Source organism: Oncorhynchus mykiss, chromosome 26 (assembly GCF_057628025.1).
Source record: "Oncorhynchus mykiss isolate SJ-2025 chromosome 26, ASM5762802v1, whole genome shotgun sequence".
In the NCBI taxonomy this organism is placed as follows: Eukaryota; Metazoa; Chordata; class Actinopteri; order Salmoniformes; family Salmonidae; genus Oncorhynchus; species Oncorhynchus mykiss.
In genome coordinates this window covers 42,037,501-42,063,669 of record NC_143047.1, presented here as the reverse complement: position 1 = coordinate 42,063,669, position 26,169 = coordinate 42,037,501, and the positions used below count along the sequence as shown (strand labels likewise).

At 43.3% G+C, this 26,169-nt stretch overlaps 1 protein-coding gene across 5 annotated transcripts in view; it reads left to right on the top strand.

Annotated features, from left to right (window-relative positions):
* Positions 1 to 6,235: 6,235 nt before the first annotated feature.
* The window catches only part of kcnq1.1 (potassium voltage-gated channel subfamily Q member 1, tandem duplicate 1), a 50,133-nt gene continuing 30,199 nt past the window's right edge, over positions 6,236 to 26,169 (top strand). For 3 of the 5 annotated variants that reach the window (XR_016492352.1, XM_090223090.1, XM_090223089.1), the window contains exons 1-2: positions 10,695 to 11,331; positions 18,016 to 18,106. Coding sequence is in view for 4 of the 5 variants with exons in the window: in XM_090223090.1 (XP_090079216.1) it covers positions 10,967 to 11,331; positions 18,016 to 18,106 (456 nt within the window). In the remaining variant the exon portion in view is untranslated. Of the gene's footprint in view, positions 6,429 to 10,694; positions 11,332 to 18,015; positions 18,107 to 26,169 lie in introns of those variants that run through there. The other 2 variants (XM_090223092.1, XM_090223091.1) reach the window with 1 other exon arrangement.

Below are 26,169 nucleotides of genomic sequence, written 5' to 3'. Positions count from 1 at the left end.
CAAATCACATCAAGCCAAATGTCATTGACAGAAAACTTGAATTGTTGCATCTTGTTGTGTCGTTGTCCTTCGGTGGCTAGCTAGCTAGCTAAAAGCGTTCATTTTCCTAAATTTGCCATGGATGGAGATAGGGATTTGGAATTGTGCTATTACCGTTCAAAAGTTTGGGGTTACTTAGAAATGACCTTGTTTTTGAAAGAAAAGCAAAAAAAATTGTCCATTAATTAAAATAACATGAAATTGATTAGAAATACAGTGTAGACATTGTTAATGTTGTAAATGACTGTTGTAGCTGAAAATGTTTTTTGGCAAAGAAAAAGCCATATCTCAGACTGGCCAATAAAAAGAAAAGATTAAGATGGGCAAAAGAACACAGACACTGGACAGAGGAGCTCTGCCTAGAAGGCCAGCATCCCGGATTCTCCTCTTCACTGTTGATGTTGAGACTGGTGTTTTGCGGGTACTATTTAATGAAGCTGCCAGTTGAGGACTTATGCGGTGTCTGTTTCTCAAACTAGACACTCTAATGTACTTGTCCTATTACTCAGTTGTGCACCGGGTCCTCCCATTCTTCTTTCTATTCTGGTTAGAGACAGTTTGCTCTGTTCTGTGAAGGGAGTAGTACACAGCGTTGTACGAGATCTTCAGTTTCTTGGCAATTTCTTGCATGGAATAGCCTTCATTTCTCAGAACAAGAATAGACTGACGAGTTTCAGAAGAAAGGTCTTTGTTCTGGCCATATTTTAATGGACATAAAATGTGCTTTTCTTTCAAAAACAAGGACATTTCTAAGTGACCCCAAACGTTTGAATGGTAATGTAATTCTCTGTACTGGCCAATGATCATAACGGCGATTCTGGTCCAACCATAAATTCATACATTGTGCCCCTGGCCTGAGAGGATGGAAGTTCAACATGTAGATCGATGTAGTAAAGTTAGGCTAATGTTAACTAGCTGGCCTGGCGCATCATTTCCCATGAAAGGAAGTTAGTCAAAGTCCAGACCTGAATCCAATCGAGAATCTGTGGAAAGAACTGAAAACTGCTGTTCACAAATGCTCTCCATCCAACCTCACTGAGCTCGAGCTGTTTTGCAAGGAGGAATGGGAAAAAATGTCAGTCTTTCGATGTGCAAAACTGATAGAGACATTCCCCAAGCGACTTGCAGCTGTAATCGCAGCAAAAGGTGGCGCCACAAAGTATTAACTTAAGGGGGCTGAATAATTTTGCACGCCCAATTTTTCAGTTTTTGATTTGTTAAAAAAGTTTGAAATATCCAATAAATGTCGTTCCACTTCATGATTGTGTCCCACTTGTTGTTGATTCTTCACAAAAAAATACAGTTTTATATCTTTATGTTTGAAGCCTGAAATGTGGCAAAAGGTCGCAAAGTTCAAGGGGGCCGAATACTTTCGCAAGGCACTGTATAAACAAAAAATCAGATCTCTTAAACGTTTCCTTCATTTTTGTTCTGTTATCTATACAATAGGCCATTGATTGTGGCCTGGCATATTCCCATGTTCAAGGAGATTTTCCGTTTTGATTGGGTTATTTTGCCTAAAAACCTTTAGGTCTACCTATAGAGAAAAGAAAATAAACTCTGCATCCCTGCCCAGACTGGCAAGAGTCAAAGGGTGTTTAGCATTCCCAGTGGCTCTGCAAGCACAGAGAAGATATTCTCCCCTGCTGGCCTGCTCTCCAGGCACCATCACATGAGCCTGAATCCATAGACTCTGGCCAAACTGGTGTTTCTAGAAATGAATTCAATGACACTGTTGACTGAGCCTAATAAGGCATTTTTAGTTTAATTTCTATTTAATTCTAAGTAAGTATATTTGCAATTGATAGACTATAATAATTGAATACAACAAAATGTTGTTAAAATGCTGAGCGCTTAATGTCACTGTCACGACTTCAGCCGAAGTCGGTCCCTCTCCTTGTTCGTACGGCGTTCTGTGGTCGATGTCACCGGTCTTCTAGCCATCGCCGCTCCACCTTTCATTTTCCATTTGTTTTGTCTTGTTTTCCTGCACACCTGGTTTACATCTCCTCATAATTACTATGTGTATTTAGCCCTCTGTTCCCTCCATGTCTGTGTGGGGTATTGTTTATTGTCAGGTTGGCACGTTTCCGGCTGGTTTGCGCCGGGTTTTGTTTTGTACCCGTGCTTTGTGGCAGCCAGTACTTTGTACTGGGTTGTTGTACTTTGTACTGGGTTGTTGTACTTTGTACTGGGTTGTTGTACTTTGTACTGGGTTGTTGTACTTTGTACTGGGTTGTTGTACTTTGTGCTGGGTTGTTGTACTTTGTGCTGGGTTGTTGTACTTTGTACTGGGTTGTTGTACTTTGTACTGGGTTGTTGTGCTGGGTTGTTGTACTTTGTGCTGGGTTGTTGTACTTTGTACTGGGTTGTTGTACTTAGTACTGGGTTGTTGTACTTTGTACTGGGTTGTTGTACTTTGTACTGGGTTGTTGTACTTTGTACTGGGTTGTTGTACTTTGTACTGGGTTGTTGTACTTTGTACTGGGTTGTTGTACTTTGTGCTGGGTTGTTGTACTTTGTGCTGGGTTGTTGTACTTTGTACTGGGTTGTTGTACTTTGTACTGGGTTGTTGTACTTTGTACTGGGTTGTTGTACTTTGTACTGGGTTGTTGTACTTTGTACTGGGTTGTTGTACTTTGTACTGGGTTGTTGTACTTTGTACTGGGTTGTTGTACTTTGTGCTGGGTTGTTGTACTTTGTACTGGGTTGTTGTACTTTGTACTGGGTTGTTGTACTTTGTGCTGGGTTGTTGTACTTTGTACTGGGTTGTTGTACTTTGTGCTGGGTTGTTGTACTTTGTACTGGGTTGTTGTACTTTGTACTGGGTTGTTGTACTTTGTGCTGGGTTGTTGTACTTTGTACTGGGTTGTTGTACTTTGTACTGTACTTTGTGCTGGGTTGTTGTACTTTGTGCTGGGTTGTTGTACCTTGTGCTGGGTTGTTGTACTTTGTACTGGGTTGTTGTACTATGTACTGGGTTGTTGTACTTTGTGCTGTCTCACTTGTTCTTTGGGCATTTGTTTTTGTGACGCGTTCTGTTCTAATTATATTGCCTCAGTAAAGTGCTTTGTCCACTCATCTCTGCTCTCCTGCGCCTGACTTCCATGCACCAGCTACACCCACCGCTTGACAGTCACCGACTCCCTACCAGCCTAGTGTGTCACACTCGCTAATGCTTCACAATATGTTTCTTTGTAGGCTATAGCCTTGACACAATTGAAATAATATAGCCTAAATAATTCATATTATTAGGCTCCCTGTCTGGGTCCTGACCTATTTAAAGTGTTTATATGATGTTAACTATGACATAGAGACTATTTGAAATGATGAGAACTTCTTACATTCACCTTTTCATGTTAATTGTAATACTTTTCACTCTAATCATATGGTTTGGTCAATACTTCAAAACCAAATGTTAGGTCCAGGTAGTCACAACATTAGATGGGTGTTGGTTAAATGGTATGTCCAGGAAGTCACAACAATAGATGGGTGTTGGTTAAATGGTATGTCCAGGAAGTCACAACAATAGATGGGTGTTGGTTAAATGGTATGTCCAGGAAGTCACAACAATAGATGGGTGTTGGTTAAATGGTATGTCCAGGAAGTCACAACAATAGATGGGTGTTGGTTAAATGGTATGTCCAGGAAGTCACAACAATAGATGGGTGTTGGTTAAATGGTATGTCCAGGTAGTCACAACAATAGATGGGTGTTGGTTAAATGGTATGTCCAGGAAGTCACAACAATAGATGGGTGTTGGTTAAATGGTATGTCCAGGAAGTCACAATAATAGATGGGTGTTGGTTAAATGGTATGTCCAGGTAGTCACAACAATAGATGGGTGTTGGTTAAATGGTATGTCCAGGAAGTCACAACAATAGATGGGTGTTGGTTAAATGGTATGTCCAGGAAGTCACAACAATAGATGGGTCTTGGTTAAATGGTATGTCCAGGTAGTCACAACAATAGATGGGTCTTGGTTAAATGGTATGTCCAGGAAGTCACAACAATAGATGAGTGTTGGTTAAATGGTAGGTCGAGGTAGTCACAACAATAGATGGGTCTTGGTTAAACTGTTATTTTAATGTATGGAGCAAATTTGGGGTGGCAGTTTTTTGGGGGGATTTGAAGCGCAAGAGCGGTGAGCAACCGTTCAACTCCGCTCACATACTCTGATTGATAGTTGGTATTCAGCAATCATGAAATTATACCTTATTTACACTGAACAAAAATTTAAAACGCAACATGTAAAGTGTTGGTCCCATGTTTCATGAGCTGAAATAAAAGATCTCAGAAGTTTTCCATGCACACAAAAAGCATATGCAAAAAATATATATATGTATATCCCTGTTAGTCAGCATTTCTCTTTTGCCAAGATAATCCATCCACCTGACAGGTGTGGCATATCAAGAAGCTGATTAAACAGCATGATCTTTACATAGGTGCACCTTGTGCGGCAGACAATAAAATGCCACTCTATTAGTTTGCCACACAACACAAGCACGCAATTGGCTTACTGACTGCAGGAATGTGCACCAGAGCTGTTGCCAGATAATTTCATTTTAATTTATCTTCCATAAGCCACCTCCAACATCGTTTTAGAGAATGTGGCAGTACGTCCAACCGGCCTCACAACCGTAGACCACGTGTAACTATGCCAGCCCAGGACTTCCATATCCGGCTTCTTCAACTGCGGGATCGTCTGAGACCAGCCACCTGGACAGCTGATGAAACTGTGGGTTTGCACAACTGAAGAATTTCTGCACAAACTGTCAGAAACTGTCTCAGGGAAGCTCATTTGCATGCTTGTCGTCCTCACAAGGGTCTTGATCTGACTGCAGTTTGGAGTTATAATCCTACTTCAATGGGCAAATGCTCACCTTCGATGGCCATTGGCACGCTGGGGAATTGTGCTCTTTACGGATGAATCCCGGTATTAACTGTACCGGGCAGATAATGCATGTCGCAAGGATCTGTCCATAATTCCTGGAAGCTGAAAATGTCCCAGTTCTTCCATGATCTGCATACTCACCAGACATGTCACCCATTGAGCATGTTTGGGATGCTCTGGATCAACGTGTACGAGAGCGTGTTCCAATTCCAGCCAATATCCAGCAATTTTGCACAGCCATTGAAAGGAGTGGGACAACATTCCACATGCCACAATCAACAGCCTGATCAACTATATGTGAAGGAGATGTGTCGGGCTGCATGAGGCAAATTGTGGTCACACCAGATACTGACTGGTTTTCTGATCCACGCCCCTATCTTTTTTTTAAAAGGTATCTGTGACCAACAGATGCATATCTGTATTCCTGGTCATGTAAAATCCATAGATGAAGTCCTTTTAAATTGACTGATTTCCTTATATGTAACTCAGTAAAATCTTTGAAATTGTTGCATGATGCGTTTATATTTTTGTTCGGTGTACTTTGAAGAATTAATAAAATAGTTATTTTGTTAGACAGAATAGGCAGCAGCTCTACGGAGATGAGATGTCTTGGAATGAAATAATAAAGTCATGAAATAAAACATATTTCATGAAGGTAACGTAATGTGAATAAATGATGGTTAGTAAGTGATGAACAGTAATGGGCAGTGACAACCATCATGGGACTTTTATTCTTTGTTTTATTATGTGTTACAGCATTCAACCAACATAATGCGTAGTGCATTTAATATATTTTTAAAAAATGATCGAAACCGAATCATAATTATTTTTTAAATAATCGAACCGAAACTGAACCGATATTAAAAAGCACTAATCGCTCAGCTCTCTCACATTCAGGTCATCAGGTAAGGTAGGTTAATGTGTACCTGACAACAGAATCTGTTATCACTAGAACGCCACATTATTTTTCTCAATTAAAACTCTTGTATAAGGCAAGCAAACCAGTGTCCCTCGTTCACTATCAAGGATGGTCAAGGTCATTTAAATGAATTCCCCATTGTAACTTTACACAGAGACAGTCAAGCATGGTATTGTTACTTATGTTACCATTACAGGACACATAAACTGCCAGTAGGGTATGGTATGCTTTCGTGGAGTTAATTGGTAAAGAGATGGGAAGAGCGTGTTGGAGAGAGAGAGATAACGAAAGAGGGAGGGGGAGAGAGAGAGATAAAGAAAGAGAGGGTGGGAGAGAGAGATAACGAAAGAGAGGGGGAGAGAGAGAGATAATGAAAGAGAGGGGGAGAGAGCAAGAGAGGGGGAGAGCGAGCGAGCTAGGGGGAGAGCGAGCGAGAAAGAGTGTTGTTCTATGCTGTTTTGAGGGGTCAACACTCACCAACTCAACACTCACAGCTGCAAATTATTGTTGTTCAATGCTGCCCAGAGGGCACTGCCTCCCCTTTTGTGCGATCAAGCGCGAAACAAGCACGCACAAGTAAGTCAACTGATGATAAGTAGTAGTCTAACCGTCCAGCAACAGGTAGGGACATTTCTTCCGTAATTTAACATGTGTCGGATACTTGCTCTACCAATGTAAGCTATTATAATAGGCAATGCAGCGGCTTTAGTACGATTTTTGTTGTTGTTTTTTCGCGCACCGCATGCAGGCTCTGTTTTGTCCCACTTAATTTATCCACCAAGTCCGCAATACGCGGAGACTAAAGCGTGTGTCCGTCCCATTGATGAGAAAACAAACAGCATGTCATCTCCAGACAAGACAACCCAAAGGAATGAAGTCCTGAATAACATACGGAGGTCCTCGATGGTGGCGGGACATGGGAGAAAACAGACGGAGTTTGAGATGTCACAAGCCGCGTCAGCCTCACAACCTGGAGCGCTTATTTCTAACAACAGGTTTCTGTGTGACGCCGAGGGCATCACCATTCACACAACTGTCACTCGACCGTCGGTGTCTCACCTACCCGGGCTCAATCTGAACCCCCGGATGTCCGTATACAGCACAACTCGTCAAGTTACCGTCAGCCGTGCTTACATTCAAGGACGCGCTTATAACTTTCTGGAAAGACCATCTGGGTGGAAATGCTTCGTGTATCACTTCTCGGTGTGAGTGTTTATAATGAATAACGTTGATATAACAAATAACACAATACTTGCATTTGTCAACCATGCCAAGTGCTTTGTGGGCGTTTTGCCAAATGATTCAAAGCAGTTCAAGGGCATGACACTAGGCTATCCTTTTGATTATTTCTAGTAGTCCTAACACAATACTTTACACGTGATTAACGGTACAATTATGTTACTGAATTACACTATATGCTATAAAATTGAGGCTATATGTAGACGTATACAGCTGAACAAACTCCCTTCAGTATTTAATGAACAACATCGGGGCACTGGCGTCAGACTGCTATTATGTAGTATTGACCGTTTTGTCTGAACGTGGCATTTCTGCCAATCTCCATGGTCTGGTTTCCTGGACACATATTAAGCCTATGACTGGTCTAAAAATACTCTATATTTCAATGGAGATTCTCAGTTTAGCAGACTTTTTAGTCCAGGGGAAACCAGCCCTATATCATCATGTTGTCCAGGGGAAACCAGCCCTATATCATCATGTTGTCCAGGGGAAACCAGCCCTATATCATCATGTTGTCCTGAGGAAACCAGCCCTATATCATCATGTTGCCCCGGGGAAACCAGCCCTATATCATCATGTTGTCCAGGGGAAACTAGCCCTATATCATCATGGTGTCCTGAGGAAACCAGCCCTATATCATCATGTTGCCCAGGGGAAACCAGCCCTATATCATAGAATGTTGTCCAGGGACGTGGGCATACTGTTAGTGTTTCGGGGGCCTGATCTCTGGCTGAGGAATGTTCAGTCTGAAGACCAACCCCCAGTGCTCAGTATCTCCTCTCACTGGAGTTGATAGCAGGCAGCTAAACTTGGCAGGCTGGCTGCTTAGAGAGCAGTAGCCTGATACTGCCACTCCATGACCTGCTGGTGAGGGATGGGGGATGCCTGATGCAGGCTGGCTGCTTTGGGTGAGCCTGATGCATCAGGGCAGAGATAGTCCTGATGCATCAGGGCAGAGATGGTCCTGATGCATCAGGGCAGAGATGGTCCTGATGCATCAGGGCAGAGATGGTCCTGATGCATCAGGGCAGAGATGGTCCTGATGCATCAGGGCAGAGATGGTCCTGATGCATCAGGGCAGAGATGGTCCCGATGCATCAGGGCAGAGATGGTCCTGATGCATCAGGGCAGAGATAGACCTGTTAGCACTGGATACCAATGGACCACCACTACAAATGCCCCCTTGTTTCTGCAAATGTTGCCTACTAAATAACTACTTAATAGATTCATTTGTATTTAGGCAGCATTTTCCTCACCTGTTTAGGAGGCCAATCACAGCACTGTCCTAATTGTGACATATCAGATGTTAAGAGTCTGGACAGTTGGGTTCTGACTTTCTAAGTAACTTTACAAAGCCAAAACCATCTTAACAAAGGTAATGTCTAGCGTTCCAATGAGGGTGCAAGGTAAACCCTTTCCTTTTTTACACTAAACACGTTTTTTGTGCGATCAAGCGCGAAACAAGCACGCACAAGTAAGTCAACTGATGATAAGTAGTAGTCTAACCGTCCAGCAACAGGTAGGGACATTTCTTCCGTAATTTAACATGTGTCGGATACTTGCTCTACCAATGTAAGCTATTATAATAGGCAATGCAGCGGCTTTAGTACGATTTTTGTTGTTGTTTTTTCGCGCACCGCATGCAGGCTCTGTTTTGTCCCACTTAATTTATCCACCAAGTCCGCAATACGCGGAGACTAAAGCGTGTGTCCGTCCCATTGATGAGAAAACAAACAGCATGTCATCTCCAGACAAGACAACCCAAAGGAATGAAGTCCTGAATAACATACGGAGGTCCTCGATGGTGGCGGGACATGGGAGAAAACAGACGGAGTTTGAGATGTCACAAGCCGCGTCAGCCTCACAACCTGGAGCGCTTATTTCTAACAACAGGTTTCTGTGTGACGCCGAGGGCATCACCATTCACACAACTGTCACTCGACCGTCGGTGTCTCACCTACCCGGGCTCAATCTGAACCCCCGGATGTCCGTATACAGCACAACTCGTCAAGTTACCGTCAGCCGTGCTTACATTCAAGGACGCGCTTATAACTTTCTGGAAAGACCATCTGGGTGGAAATGCTTCGTGTATCACTTCTCGGTGTGAGTGTTTATAATGAATAACGTTGATATAACAAATAACACAATACTTGCATTTGTCAACCATGCCAAGTGCTTTGTGGGCGTTTTGCCAAATGATTCAAAGCAGTTCAAGGGCATGACACTAGGCTATCCTTTTGATTATTTCTAGTAGTCCTAACACAATACTTTACACGTGATTAACGGTACAATTATGTTACTGAATTACACTATATGCTATAAAATTGAGGCTATATGTAGACGTATACAGCTGAACAAACTCCCTTCAGTATTTAATGAACAACATCGGGGCACTGGCGTCAGACTGCTATTATGTAGTATTGACCGTTTTGTCTGAACGTGGCATTTCTGCCAATCTCCATGGTCTGGTTTCCTGGACACATATTAAGCCTATGACTGGTCTAAAAATACTCTATATTTCAATGGAGATTCTCAGTTTAGCAGACTTTTTAGTCCAGGGGAAACCAGCCCTATATCATCATGTTGTCCAGGGGAAACCAGCCCTATATCATCATGTTGTCCAGGGGAAACCAGCCCTATATCATCATGTTGTCCTGAGGAAACCAGCCCTATATCATCATGTTGCCCCGGGGAAACCAGCCCTATATCATCATGTTGTCCAGGGGAAACTAGCCCTATATCATCATGGTGTCCTGAGGAAACCAGCCCTATATCATCATGTTGCCCAGGGGAAACCAGCCCTATATCATAGAATGTTGTCCAGGGACGTGGGCATACTGTTAGTGTTTCGGGGGCCTGATCTCTGGCTGAGGAATGTTCAGTCTGAAGACCAACCCCCAGTGCTCAGTATCTCCTCTCACTGGAGTTGATAGCAGGCAGCTAAACTTGGCAGGCTGGCTGCTTAGAGAGCAGTAGCCTGATACTGCCACTCCATGACCTGCTGGTGAGGGATGGGGGATGCCTGATGCAGGCTGGCTGCTTTGGGTGAGCCTGATGCATCAGGGCAGAGATAGTCCTGATGCATCAGGGCAGAGATGGTCCTGATGCATCAGGGCAGAGATGGTCCTGATGCATCAGGGCAGAGATGGTCCTGATGCATCAGGGCAGAGATGGTCCTGATGCATCAGGGCAGAGATGGTCCTGATGCATCAGGGCAGAGATGGTCCCGATGCATCAGGGCAGAGATGGTCCTGATGCATCAGGGCAGAGATAGACCTGTTAGCACTGGATACCAATGGACCACCACTACAAATGCCCCCTTGTTTCTGCAAATGTTGCCTACTAAATAACTACTTAATAGATTCATTTGTATTTAGGCAGCATTTTCCTCACCTGTTTAGGAGGCCAATCACAGCACTGTCCTAATTGTGACATATCAGATGTTAAGAGTCTGGACAGTTGGGTTCTGACTTTCTAAGTAACTTTACAAAGCCAAAACCATCTTAACAAAGGTAATGTCTAGCGTTCCAATGAGGGTGCAAGGTAAACCCTTTCCTTTTTTACACTAAACACGTTTTTTGTGCGATCAAGCGCGAAACAAGCACGCACAAGTAAGTCAACTGATGATAAGTAGTAGTCTAACCGTCCAGCAACAGGTAGGGACATTTCTTCCGTAATTTAACATGTGTCGGATACTTGCTCTACCAATGTAAGCTATTATAATAGGCAATGCAGCGGCTTTAGTACGATTTTTGTTGTTGTTTTTTCGCGCACCGCATGCAGGCTCTGTTTTGTCCCACTTAATTTATCCACCAAGTCCGCAATACGCGGAGACTAAAGCGTGTGTCCGTCCCATTGATGAGAAAACAAACAGCATGTCATCTCCAGACAAGACAACCCAAAGGAATGAAGTCCTGAATAACATACGGAGGTCCTCGATGGTGGCGGGACATGGGAGAAAACAGACGGAGTTTGAGATGTCACAAGCCGCGTCAGCCTCACAACCTGGAGCGCTTATTTCTAACAACAGGTTTCTGTGTGACGCCGAGGGCATCACCATTCACACAACTGTCACTCGACCGTCGGTGTCTCACCTACCCGGGCTCAATCTGAACCCCCGGATGTCCGTATACAGCACAACTCGTCAAGTTACCGTCAGCCGTGCTTACATTCAAGGACGCGCTTATAACTTTCTGGAAAGACCATCTGGGTGGAAATGCTTCGTGTATCACTTCTCGGTGTGAGTGTTTATAATGAATAACGTTGATATAACAAATAACACAATACTTGCATTTGTCAACCATGCCAAGTGCTTTGTGGGCGTTTTGCCAAATGATTCAAAGCAGTTCAAGGGCATGACACTAGGCTATCCTTTTGATTATTTCTAGTAGTCCTAACACAATACTTTACACGTGATTAACGGTACAATTATGTTACTGAATTACACTATATGCTATAAAATTGAGGCTATATGTAGACGTATACAGCTGAACAAACTCCCTTCAGTATTTAATGAACAACATCGGGGCACTGGCGTCAGACTGCTATTATGTAGTATTGACCGTTTTGTCTGAACGTGGCATTTCTGCCAATCTCCATGGTCTGGTTTCCTGGACACATATTAAGCCTATGACTGGTCTAAAAATACTCTATATCATCATGTTGTCCAGGGGAAACTAGCCCTATATCATCATGGTGTCCTGAGGAAACCAGCCCTATATCATCATGTTGCCCAGGGGAAACCAGCCCTATATCATAGAATGTTGTCCAGGGACGTGGGCATACTGTTAGTGTTTCGGGGGCCTGATCTCTGGCTGAGGAATGTTCAGTCTGAAGACCAACCCCCAGTGCTCAGTATCTCCTCTCACTGGAGTTGATAGCAGGCAGCTAAACTTGGCAGGCTGGCTGCTTAGAGAGCAGTAGCCTGATACTGCCACTCCATGACCTGCTGGTGAGGGATGGGGGATGCCTGATGCAGGCTGGCTGCTTTGGGTGAGCCTGATGCATCAGGGCAGAGATAGTCCTGATGCATCAGGGCAGAGATGGTCCTGATGCATCAGGGCAGAGATGGTCCTGATGCATCAGGGCAGAGATGGTCCTGATGCATCAGGGCAGAGATGGTCCTGATGCATCAGGGCAGAGATGGTCCCGATGCATCAGGGCAGAGATGGTCCTGATGCATCAGGGCAGAGATAGACCTGTTAGCACTGGATACCAATGGACCACCACTACAAATGCCCCCTTGTTTCTGCAAATGTTGCCTACTAAATAACTACTTAATAGATTCATTTGTATTTAGGCAGCATTTTCCTCACCTGTTTAGGAGGCCAATCACAGCACTGTCCTAATTGTGACATATCAGATGTTAAGAGTCTGGACAGTTGGGTTCTGACTTTCTAAGTAACTTTACAAAGCCAAAACCATCTTAACAAAGGTAATGTCTAGCGTTCCAATGAGGGTGCAAGGTAAACCCTTTACTTTTTTACACTAAACACGTGTCTTTTCTTACTACCACTGGCTTTACTGATAGCTGCTTTAACGAGGGAAGTATTTACTATAGCTAGGTGTCCATCCAATTGGCGACAGTTTTTCATGCGACTATTCTAAAACCCTAATTTTCCCACCCACACATGTGTTTCCATCAAATTGACTTGTGTCAGATAAAAAGGCTGTGCGTGACGACGCACATAAACATACCCTTTCGCGGTTAAATTCCATGTACGGAATAAAAAAATAAAATGACATTGATTTCCATCGCATTTTCAACTGTTATAGTTTTCTCACAACAAAATGTTGCGTTATGTAGAGACTGTGCCCACTCTAGTATTGGCACGGTGTGCTCTAGCCAACAGCGCGCAGATACGCATATCCGACAGTACACGATGAGATTATTATAGACAAAAGAGCAAGATTATTTGTATTTGTCAAATGGCAGCTAAGCATCGATGATCATGTCATCAGAATAAGACCTTTTTTATTTTTGGAGCATCAAACTCATCACCTTGCACTTTCACCAACCTGTGAATGTTTTTCCTAATGTATTTCATCTGTAGCCTAATACACTGCCTGTTTTCCCGACGAGTCGTAGTGGGAGGACCACACAACAGGTTATCGTGTGACTCAAAGTTTACGTTGATATTATGGTTATTATATCAATATTTGCACATAAAAGCGTTTCCAATGAAATTTCTCGCATAATAATTAATTTTACCGACACAAAAAAGATCCCACCTTGTCTATTTTTTTTGTTCTTGTTAACTTTTGGAAAGTATACATAATTGTTTTCTGTTTCCATGTCATTCCTGGAATTACTTTAATTGTTTTAAAATCCGAAATGTACTTTACTTACATGAAAAGGTTGGATGGAAACCTGGTTTATAACTGTTATATGTGGTTGTCTCACCTAGCTACCTTGAGATGAATGCACCAACTTTAAGTCACTCTGGGTACTAGCGTCTGCTGAATAACTCAAATGTAATGTTAATGTTATTTCATTGTTGTGTAACTATAAGAGTGGGAGGCAGGAATGAACATTGGCTTATCACTGACCCAGAGTGAGCGCTCCAGACAGAGTGCTATCAGGACTGCAGGACCTCCCCCACAAGAGAGAGAGAGAGAGTGTGTGTGTGTGTGTGTGTGTGTGTGTGTGTGTGTGTGTGTGTGTGTGTGTGTGTGTGTTTGCATGGTTGAATAGTTCCGTTACACCATGACCTCTGTAGTGTTGGCATGTTGCCTCAAGCTATGTGCTTGTGCTACTTACTGTATGCTGTTTACAATGCTTCCATTGATAATGACATGGCAACATTCTGTTGGATACCTACATTTACTTTCAGATCCTGAGATCATGACGTTCACAATGATTGAGCTACATAACAGGGAGACTGAGACCCTACACAGTGACACTGCCACGTGAAACTATCACCTTGTCCCTTCGCTCCACAAGCCAGCCGCCTATGACGTCACAAGTCAACCTGCCTTAGATGTGTTCTAGTGCCTGATAGTAAAACCTCATGATGTGATTACCTGTACACAGTGCTGCTGTCTACCCCTTTCTGCTCAGTCCTGCTACCCCCTGCAGACGCAGTAGACTGGAAGAGATCCTGCCCATCAATAATACATGGAGCTTGGAGACGTGATGCTTACAGTATTGTGTAGAGCTCAATAGGGCCCACATTTGTATTTATTAAGGATCCCCATTAGTTTCTGCCAAGGCAGCAGCTACTCTTCCTGGGGTTTATTATGGATCCCCATTAGTTCCTGCCAAGGCAGCAGCTACTCTTCCTGGGGTTTATTATGGACGCCCATTAGTTCCTGCCAAGGCAGCAGCTACTCTTCCTGGGGTTTATTATGGATCCCCATTAGTTCCTGCCAAGGCAGCAGCTACTCTTTCTGGGGGTTATTATGGACGCCCATTAGTTCCTGCCAAGGCAGCAGCTACTCTTCCTGGGGTTTATTATGGATCCCCATTAGTTCCTGCCAAGGCAGCAGCTACTCTTCCTGGGGTTTATTATGGATCCCCATTAGTTCCTGCCAAGGCAGCAGCTACTCTTCCTGGGGTTTATTATGGATCCCCATTAGTTCCTGTCAAGGCAGCAGCTACTCTTCCTGGGGGTTATTATGGATCCCCATTAGTTCCGTCAAGGCAGGAGCTACTCTTCCTGGGGTTTATTATGGATCCCCATTAGTTCCTGCCAAGGCAGCAGCTACTCTTCCTGGGGTTTATTATGGATCCCCATTAGTTCCGTCAAGGCAGGAGCTACTCTTCCTGGGGTTTATTATGGATCCCCATTAGTTCCTGCCAAGGCAGCAGCTACTCTTCCTGGGGTTTATTATGGATCCCCATTAGTTCCTGCCAAGTTCCTGCCTGGGGTCCAGCAACATTAAGGCAGTTATATACAATTACAAATATTACATTTCTTAACACTTTTCACAATGCATTGTGTGTGCCCTCAGGCCACTACTCTACTACCACATATCTACAATACAACATCCATGTGTTCGTGTGTGTAGAGTGCTTGTGTTAGCATGTGTGTGTCTTTACAGTCCCAGCTATTCCATAAGGTTCTATCTGTTTTTTAAATGATTCTACTTGCATCAATTACCTGATGTGGAATAGAGTTCCATGTAGCCATGGCTCCATGTAGTACTGTGTCTCTCCCATAGTCTGTTCTGGACAGTGGATCCCTCTTCTTCTCTGTTCTACTGTCTGCTTCACAGTGGATCCCTCTTCTTCTCTGTTTTACTGGCTGCTTCACAGTGGATCCCTCTTCTCTGTTCTACTGGCTGCTTCACAGTGGACCCCTCTTCTTCTCTGTTCTACTGGCTGCTTCACAGTGGATCCCTCTTCTTCTCTGTTCTACTGGCTGCTTCACAGTGGATCCCTCTTCTTCTCTGTTCTACTGGCTGCTTCACAGTGGATCCCTCTTCTTCTCTGTTCTACTGGCTGCTTCACAGTGGATCCCTCTTCTTCTCTGTTCTACTGGCTGCTTCACAGTGGATCCCTCTTCTTCTCTGTTCTACTGGCTGCTTCACAGTGGATCCCTCTTCTTCTCTGTTTTACTGGCTGCTGCACAGTGGATCCCTCTTCTTCTCTGTTCTACTGGCTGCTGCACAGTGGATCCCTCTTCTTCTCTGTTTTACTGGCTGCTTCACAGTGGATCCCTCTTCTTCTCTGTTCTACTGGCTGCTTCACAGTGGATCCCTCTTCTTCTCTGTTCTACTGGCTGCTGCACAGTGGATCCCTCTTCTTCTCTGTTCTACTGTCTGCTGCACAGTGGATCCCTCTTCTTCTCTGTTTTACTGGCTGCTTCACAGTGGATCCCTCTTCTTCTCTGTTTTACTGGCTGCTGCACAGTGGATCCCTCTTCTTCTCTGTTCTACTGGCTGCTGCACAGTGGATCCCTCTTCTTCTCTGTTCTACTGGCTGCTTCACAGTGGATCCTTCTTCTTCTCTGTTCTATGTGTGGTGGTGAGGTGGTTGGATTCCAGACCAGTCATCAGTAAGCACACCAGACATAAGGGGATAAGGGCCTCAATGGAACAAACACTAACCGCAAACAAAACAGCAACCCCTCTCCCTACAGATGTAGGACCTTAATTTGATAACTCTTTTGTTGTAGATAAGTTTCCTGCACTGCAGGAAATGCAAACCAGTAGTGTATTTGAGTTTTAAAAAGGCTTCTAAAGTTTGTAATTTCCACTTAGAAATTTCAGACTTGATTTGCCCTAATGAAAAATGTATCAACCCCGACAAAAATGTCCATTAATTGTAATCCACATAATAATTCACATTTCCTGTTGCTGCAGGATTATTTTCCTGCTGTAGCAAACTGGCTCAAATTAAGATCCTACATCTGTAGTTTTGCTATAGGTTCATACGGTAGGTCTATCATTACTATCTGGCCACTGGTGTAGACCTACACAAACTGCTGGATATCATCTCAATAGGATTCCCATTGACTGAGGGAAAGTCAACTTGTCAAGGGGTGGAAATTGGCATTTACAACGTCATCTGCATTGTGTCTGGCTCAGTAGTGTTGTAGCAGCTTATAGCCTTATCTTGTACAAAGAAAAGCATTTTATCTCTTGAGGACTCAGTGGTCTGATTGTTGGTTCAGTTGGAAAAATAACGTATGACCTTGAGATCAAAGAGAATGACAGGATGTTGTTGTCCTTTCAGAATGTCAGGGGTTGGCACGATAGTGATATTAGAATGTGTGGATGTGTATTTGTCTATTTGTTTGTGTGTGTGTGTGTGTAGAATGTCGTTATGTTTGGTGTGAAGTAGGTGTGTTTGATCTGGTGACATATCTTTGGAACACCATCTACTGTGAGGCTGTGTTGAAGTACAGTAACGTCAGAGTCCACGTCAGTTGAGGCCTGAGTTCAGCTGAGGTAGCTACTCTCCTGGCTACAGGCCCACGGCTCTACCCTGTTAGCACACTGCACGGCACGCACAGAGAAACTGACTCTACAGTCAAACACACCTAGTGGCTCATGAAGGATAGATACTGTACATTATGTTGGTTTATGACTGAGAAAAAAACCACTCAAAGTGGGTTAACACCCTGAGTGTTTTAAATCATAGTTCTCAGATTAAAGTGGGTTAACACCCTGAGTGTTTTAAATCATAGTTCTCAGATTAGTGGGTTAACACCTTGAGTGTTTTAAGTCATAGTTCTCAGATTAAAGTGGGTTAACACCCTGATTGTTTTAAATCATAGTTCTCAGATTAAAGTGGGTTAACACCCTGAGTGTTTTAAATCATAGTTCTCAGATTAAAGTGGGTTAACACCATGAGTGTTTTAAATTATAGTTCTCAGATTAAAGTGGGTTAACACCCTGAGTGTTTTAAATCATAGTTCTCAGATTAAAGTGGGTTAACACCCTGATTGTTTTAAATCATAGTTCTGAGATTAAAGTGGGTTAACACCCTGATTGTTTTAAATCATAGTTCTCAGATTAAAGTGGGTTAACACCCTGATTGTTTTAAATCATAGTTCTGAGATTAAAGTGGGTTAACACCCTGATTGTTTTAAATCATAGTTCTGAGATTAAAGTGGGTTAACACCCTGATTGTTTTAAATCATAGTTCTCAGATTAAAGTGGGTTAACACCCTGATTGTTTTAAATCATAGTTCTCAGATTAAAGTGGGTTAACTCCATGAGTGTTATAAATCATAGTTCTCAGATTAAAGTGGGTTAACACCCTGATTGTTTTAAATCATAGTTCTGAGATTAAAGTGGGTTAAAACCATGAGTGTTTTAAATCATAGTTCTCAGCTTTAAAGCTCCAATATGTAACTTTTGGGGGCGTCTGTGTATTCTCTTCACTGCTTTCAATCATTTCCCACATACTCTGCGTTGTTTTATATACCTCTCCACGTCTTACATAAAGTGATTTGATTATTGTTCTGTCCTGCAGGTTCCTCATCGTGCTCGCCTGTCTAATCCTCAGTGTGCTCTCTACTATAGGGCAGTACCAGGCTCTGGCACATGGCACTCTCTTCTGGGTGGTGAGTTCTTATATTATTATATACTCTACTATAGGGCAGTACCAGGCTCTGACACTCTCTTCTGGGTGGTGAGTTCTTATATTATTATATACTCTACTATAGGGCAGTACCAGGCTCTGACACTCTCTTCTGGGTGGTGAGTTATTATATACTCTACTATAGGGCAGTACCAGGCTCTGGCACTCTCTTCTGGGTGGTGAGTTCTTATATTATTATATACTCTACTATAGGGCAGTACCAGGCTCTGGCACTCTCTGCTGGGTGGTGAGTTGAGTTATTATATACTCTACTATAGGGCAGTACCAGGCTCTGACACTCTCTTCTGGGTGGTGAGTTATTATATTATTATATACTCTACTATAGGGCAGTACCAGGCTCTGACACTCTCTTCTGGGTGGTGAGTTATCATATACTCTACTATAGGGCAGTACCAGGCTCTGGCACTCTCTTCTGGGTGGTGAGTTGAGTTATTATATACTCTACTATAGGGCAGTACCAGGCTCTGACACTCTCTTCTGGGTGGTGAGTTATTATATTATTATATACTCTACTATAGGGCAGTACCAGACTCTGACACTCTCTTCTGTGTGGTGAGTTATTATATACTCTACTATAGGGCAGTACCAGGCTCTGGCACTCTCTTCTGGGTGGTGAGTTATTATATACTCTACTATAAGGCAGTACCAGGCTCTGGCACTCTCTTCTGGGTGGTGAGTTATTATATACTCTACTATAGGGCAGTACCAGGCTCTGGCACTCTCTTCTGGGTGGTGAGTTATTATATACTCTACTATAGGGCAGTACCAGGCTCTGGCACTCTCTTCTGGGTGGTGAGTTATTATATACTCTACTATAGGGCAGTACCAGGCTCTGGCACTCTCTTCTGGGTGGTGAGTTATTATATACTCTACTATAGGGCAGTACCAGGCTCTGGCACTCTCTTCTGGGTGGTGAGTTATTATATACTCTACTATAGGGCAATACCAGGCTCTGACACTCTCTTCTGGGTGGTGAGTTATTATATTATTATATACTCTACTATAGGGCAGTACCAGGCTCTGACACTCTCTTCTGGGTGGTGAGTTATTATATACTCTACTATAAGGCAGTACCAGGCTCTGACACTCTCTTCTGGGTGGTGAGTTATTATATACTCTACTATAGGGCAGTACCAGGCTCTGGCACTCTCTTCTGGGTGGTGAGTTATTATATACTCTATTATAGGGCAGTACCAGGCTCTGGCACTCTCTTCTGGGTGGTGAGTTATTATATACTCTACTATAGGGCAGTACCAGACTCTGGCACTCTCTTCTGGGTGGTGAGTTATTATATACTCTACTATAGGGCAGTACCAGGCTCTGACACTCTCTTCTGGGTGGTGAGTTATTATATTATTATATACTCTACTATAGGGCAGTACCAGGCTCTGGCACTCTCTTCTGGGTGATGAGTTATTATATACTCTACTATAGGGCAGTACCAGGCTCTGGCACTCTCTTCTGGGTGGTGAGTTATTATATACTCTACTATAGGGCAGTACCAGGCTCTGACACTCTCTTCTGGGTGGTGAGTTATTATATACTCTACTATAGGGCAGTACCAGGCTCTGACACTCTCTTCTGGGTGATGAGTTATTATATACTCTATTATAGGGCAGTACCAGGCTCTGACACTCTCTTCTGGGTGGTGAGTTATTATATACTCTACTATAGGGCAGTACCAGGCTCTGACACTCTTCTGGGTGGTGAGTTATTATATTATTATATACTCTACTATAAGGCAGTACCAGGCTCTGACACTCTCTTCTGGGTGGTGAGTTATTATATACTCTACTATAGGGCAGTACCAGGCTCTGGCACTCTCTTCTGGGTGGTGAGTTATTATATACTCTACTATAGGGCAGTACCAGGCTCTGACACTCTCTTCTGGGTGGTGAGTTATTATATTATTATATACTCTACTATAGGGCAGTACCAGGCTCTGACACTCTCTTCTGGGTGGTGAGTTCTTATATTATTATATACTCTACTATAGGGCAGTACCAGGCTCTGACACTCTCTTCTGGGTGGTGAGTTATTATATTATTATATACTCTACTATAGGGCAGTACCAGGCTCTGACACTCTCTTCTGGGTGGTGAGTTATTATATTATTATATACTCTACTATAGGGCAGTACCAGGCTCTGACACTCTCTTCTGGGTGGTGAGTTATTATATACTCTACTATAGGGCAGTACCAGGCTCTGACACTCTCTTCTGGGTGGTGAGTTATTACAGTGCCTTGCGAAAGTATTCGGCCCCCTTGAACTTTGCGACCTTTTGCCACATTTCAGGCTTCAAACATAAAGATATAAAACTGTATTTTTTTGTGAAGAATCAGCAACAAGTGGGACACAATCATGAAGTGGAACGACATTTATTGGATATTTCAAACTTTTTTAACAAATCAAAAACTGAAAAATTGGGCGTGCAAAATTATTCAGCCCCCTTAAGTTAATACTTTGTAGCACCACCTTTTGCTGCGATGACAGCTGTAAGTCGCTTGGGGTATGTCTCTATCAGTTTTGCACATCGAGAGACTGAATTTTTTTCCCATTCCTCCTTGCAAAACAGCTCGAGCTCAGTGAGGTTGGATGGAGAACATTTGTGAACAGCAGTTTTCAGTTCTTTCCACAGATTCTCGATTGGATTCAGGTCTGGACTTTGACTTGGCCATTCTAACACCTGGATATGTTTATTTTTGAACCATTCTATTGTAGATTTTGCTTTATGTTTTGGATCATTGTCTTGTTGGAAGACAAATCTCCGTCCCAGTCTCAGGTCTTTTGCAGACTCCATCAGGTTTTCTTCCAGAATGGTCCTGTATTTGGCTCCATCTTCCCATCAATTTTAACCATCTTCCCTGTCCCTGCTGAAGAAAAGCAGGCCCAAACCATGATGCTGCCACCACCATGTTTGACAGTGGGGATGGTGTGTTCAGCTGTGTTGCTTTTACGCCAAACATAACGTTTTGCATTGTTGCCAAAAGTTCAATTTTGGTTTCATCTGACCAGAGCACCTTCTTCCACATGTTTGGTGTGTCTCCCAGGTGGCTTGTGGCAAACTTTAAACTACACTTTTTATGGATATCTTTAAGAAATGGCTTTCTTCTTGCCACTCTTCCATATAGGCCAGATTTGTGCAATATACGACTGATTGTTGTCCTATGGACAGAGTCTCCCACCTCAGCTGTAGATCTCTGCAGTTCATCCAGAGTGATCATGGGCCTCTTGGCTGCATCTCTGATCAGTCTTCTCCTTGTATGAGCTGAAAGTTTAGAGGGACGGCCAGGTCTTGGTAGATTTGCAGTGGTCTGATACTCCTTCCATTTCAATATTATCGCTTGCACAGTGCTCCTTGGGATGTTTAAAGCTTGGGAAATCTTTTTGTATCCAAATCCGGCTTTACAACAGTATCTCGGACCTGCCTGGTGTGTTCCTTGTTCTTCATGATGCTCTCTGCGCTTTTAACGGATCTCTGAGACTATCACAGTGCAGGTGCATTTATACGGAGACTTGATTACACACAGGTGGATTGTATTTATCATCATTAGTCATTTAGGTCAACATTGGATCATTCAGAGATCCTCACTGAACTTCTGGAGAGAGTTTGCTGCACTGAAAGTAAAGGGGCTGAATAATTTTGCACACCCAATTTTTCAGTTTTTGATTTGTTAAAAAAGTTTGAAATATCCAATAAATGTCGTTCCACTTCATGATTGTGTCCCACTTGTTGTTGATTCTTCACAAAAAAATACAGTTTTATATCATTATGTTTGAAGCCTGAAATGTGGCAAAAGGTCGCAAAGTTCAAGGGGGCCGAATACTTTCGCAAGGCACTGTATATACTCTACTATAGGGCAGTACCAGGCTCTGGCACTCTCTTCTGGGTGGCGAGTTATTATATACTCTACTATAGGGCAGTACCAGGCTCTGACACTCTCTTCTGGGTGGTGAGTTATTATATTATTATATACTCTACTATAGGGCAGTACCAGGCTCTGACACTCTCTTCTGGGTTGCGAGTTATTATATACTCTACTATAGGGCAGTACCAGGCTCTGACACTCTCTTCTGGGTTGTGAGTTATTATATACTATACTATAGGGAAGTACCAGGCTCTGACACTCTCTTCTGGGTTGTGAGTTATTATATTATTATATACTCTACTATAGGGCAGTACCAGGCTCTGACACTCTCTTCTGGGTTGCGAGTTATTATATACTCTACTATAGGGCAGTACCAGGCTCTGACACTCTCTTCTGGGTTGTGAGTTATTATATACTATACTATAGGGAAGTACCAGGCTCTGACACTCTCTTCTGGGTAGTGAGTTATTATATTATTATAAACTCTACTATAGGGCAGTACCAGGCTCTGACACTCTCTTCTGGGTAGTGAGTTATTATATTATTATATACTCTACTATAGGGCAGTACCAGGCTCTGGCATATGGCACTCTCTTCTGGGTGGTGAGTTCTTATATTATTATATACTCTACTATAGGGCAGTACCAGGCTCTGACACTCTCTTCTGGGCGGTGAGTGATTATATACTCTACTATAGGGCAGTACCAGACTCTGGCACTCTCTTCTGGGTGGTGAGTTATTATATACTCTACTATAGGGCAGTACCAGGCTCTGACACTCTCTTCTGGGTGGTGAGTTATTATATACTCTACTATAGGGCAGTACCAGGCTCTGACACTCTCTTCTGGGTGGTGAGTTCTTATATTATTATATACTCTACTATAGGGCAGTACCAGGCTCTGACACTCTCTTCTGGGTGGTGAGTTATAATATACTCTACTATAAGGCAGTACCAGGCTCTGACACTCTCTTCTGGGTGGTGAGTTATTATATTATTATATACTCTACTATAAGGCAGTACCAGGCTCTGGCACTCTCTTCTGGGTGGTGAGTTATTATATACTCTACTATAGGGCAGTACCAGGCTCTGGCACTCTCTTCTGGGTGGTGAGTTATTATATACTCTACTATAGGGCAGTACCAGGCTCTGGTACTCTCTTCTGTGTGGTGAGTTGGAACAGCAACATGCTCTCAATTTAATTTATTTGATGAAGCCCATTTTACATCAGCAGTTGTCACAAAGTGCTTTACAGAAACCCAGCCTGAATCTTCAAAGAGCAAGCAATGCCCAGTGGCTAGGAAGAACTCCCTGGATGGCAGAAACCTGGGAAGAAACCTAGAGAGGAACCAGGCTCTGAGAGGTGGCCAGTCCTCCTCATGTTTACAGTCAGGTTTGGGTAATTCAGTAGGATATTTATGTTATCTACTGCCAAAGTGTAACACCCACCTGGGTGATGCCATGGGAGACAGAATGCTTACACTGAGGAGGGGACGATTGATGAATCAGTCAGCCAATTAGGAATCAGTGGATACATTTATGCTTTTTGGTTACTTGCCAGTAGGCCAAACCCTAAATGTTCCTGCATTTATCAACAATATTCAGATCCTTATTGTGTAACAGAGTTGCTAGGCCAGCAGAGGACAGATCCTTATTGTGTAACAGAGTTGCTTGGCCAGCAGAGGACAGATCCTTATTGTGTAACAGAGTTGCTAGGCCAGCAGAGGACAGATCCTTATTGTGTAACAGAGTTGCTTGGCCAGCAGAGGGCAGATCCTTATTGTGTAACAGAGTTGCTTGGCCAGCAGAGGACAGATCCTTATTGTGTAACAGAGTTGCTTGGCCAGCAGAGGGCAGATCCTTATTGTGTAACAGAGTTGCTTGGCCTGCAGAGGACAGATCCTTATTGTGTAACAGAGTTGCTTGGCCAGCAGAGGACAGATCCTTATTGTGTAACAGAGTTGCTAGGCCAGCAGAGGACAGATCCTTATTGTTTAACAGAGTTGCTTGGCCAGCAGAGAGCAGTAGTGGTCTATTTTCTCTCTACACTATAGAAAGGTCATTCTTCCTATGACAGTCCTCTCTCTCCCCATCCGCCCAAACCTTCAGCACAACATGCATGGTCAGATAGCTATCCCAAACATTAAACATCAAACCTGAACTTAACTTCAGCCATACCAGCCCCTAACACCAAACCTGCATTTGACATTGTATTTCATCTTCACCCTTGTCTGATTCCCCGCCCTATCCTTCTGTCTAAAGACCATTTCATTCTTTAAGTCTCATTTTGGGGAATAATACTGTAATGACAATAGTTGATTGGATGGAAGCGCTCTTCATTGTATAAGTGAAACTCAATCACATTCATCACCAATGTGTAGCATCCACCTGGATGGGTCCTCATTGCCATAGTCAAAATGATATTATTTGTGAACCAAAAGAACTGTCACATTTGTCCATGCTCACAGATCTGTGTTGACATACATCCCTAAATGTGATGTCTGTGCGGTCAGCCAAAGCAACTCTGAATTTTTAAACCCATCCAGACCCTGACCCCTAAATCCTTCCCTCAAACCTAGACACCACCGACCAGCTGCTGAGTTAAACAGCTCTTGTGTTTGTATGCTTAGTCTGGCTGACAGATCCCTTCTGCAGTCAGAGGAACGGAGACAAAGGAGAAGAAAGAGGGGGACTATGCTTGAGAGTCGTCGTAGAGGAGAAAGAAAGAGGGGAAAGAGAGAGAACGAGGGATTAGGGTTAGACGGGAGCGGGGTCGGGGTCGGAGTGTGGGGGCCACAAGGGCACGCACACGCAGGTGGAAAGTTCACCTCAGCCAGTGTCTAACAAGATTAAATGACGCTGTCCACTCATCAGGACGACGCCCAGAATCACAGATTAATCTGCGCCTGCAGAGGTGGGATTAGCAGGGGCCCTAACTAGAGAGGCCCTTCTGTTTGCCAAGGGCCCTAACTAGAGAGGCCCTTCTGTTTACCAGGGGCCCTAACTAGATAGGCACTTCTGTATGCCAAGTGGCCCTAACTATCTCTGCTAGGACAGTTGTCCCTCTTTTGTTTCTCAACTATAGGAAAAATAAAGAAAGAGATGTGTGAGTCGTCAGAACGTGAAAGACTGTTTTGAGCAAATTCATGACGCGACCCACATAATGTTCAACTGATCAGGGACAGTGCTTTTTTTCTGTGGCCATCTGTGTCCATATACATATCCCTGGATTTGATTCTTCACTTTCTGTGGCCATCTGTGTCCATATACATATCCCTGGATTTGATTCTTCACTTTCTGTGGCCATCTGTGTCCATATACATATCCCTGGATTTGATTCTTCAACTTTTTGTGTCCATATTTTGGTGCCACATAGTGTCTGACCTCAGTATAACTACGTTAGTAAGTCTGATCAGAAAGGGGCCTATAGGTGGAATGACTGGACCTCAATGCTGATGACCCTGCCCTCCGTCCTCCTCCCTCCACTCCCATCCCCACCACCACAACAACAACAGCTCTTCCTTTGTCTGGTTTGCACCCCACTGCACGTGAGGTCACCACTTTACTCACTGTTACCAAGGTCCAGTGTCGATTCTCTCTTCCTGGAAGGAGTAACCTAGTGCATCTGTGGCACTTTTGTGATTTAATGAAACATTTTATTGAACCTTTATTTAACTAGAGCGCTGTGCCACTCGGGACCCCTGATACGAACATGTGTTTGTCCAGCGCCAGGATGAAACATGTATTGGGTATCTGTCAAAAGTCCATTAAAGGTTATTGATTTGGTATTGGTCTTCTAAATTGCTCAGTGCTAAACTTGCAAATTTGAATGGAATTGCATTTGGCGTTTAATTTCAGTTCATTGGTTTGATTCATGTCATGCACTGGGAGTCATTTGGCGTTCATTTCAGTTCATTGTTTGATTCATATCATGCACTGGGAGTCATTTGGCGTTCATTGTTTGATTCATGTCATGCACTGGGAGTCATTTGGCATTCATTGTTAGTTCATTGTTTGATTCATGTCATGCACTGGGAGTCGTTTGGCATTCATTGTTAGTTCATTGTTTGATTCATGTCATGCACTGGGAGTCGTTTGGCATTCATTGTTAGTTCATTGTTTGATTCATGTCATGCACTGGGAGTCATTTGGCATTC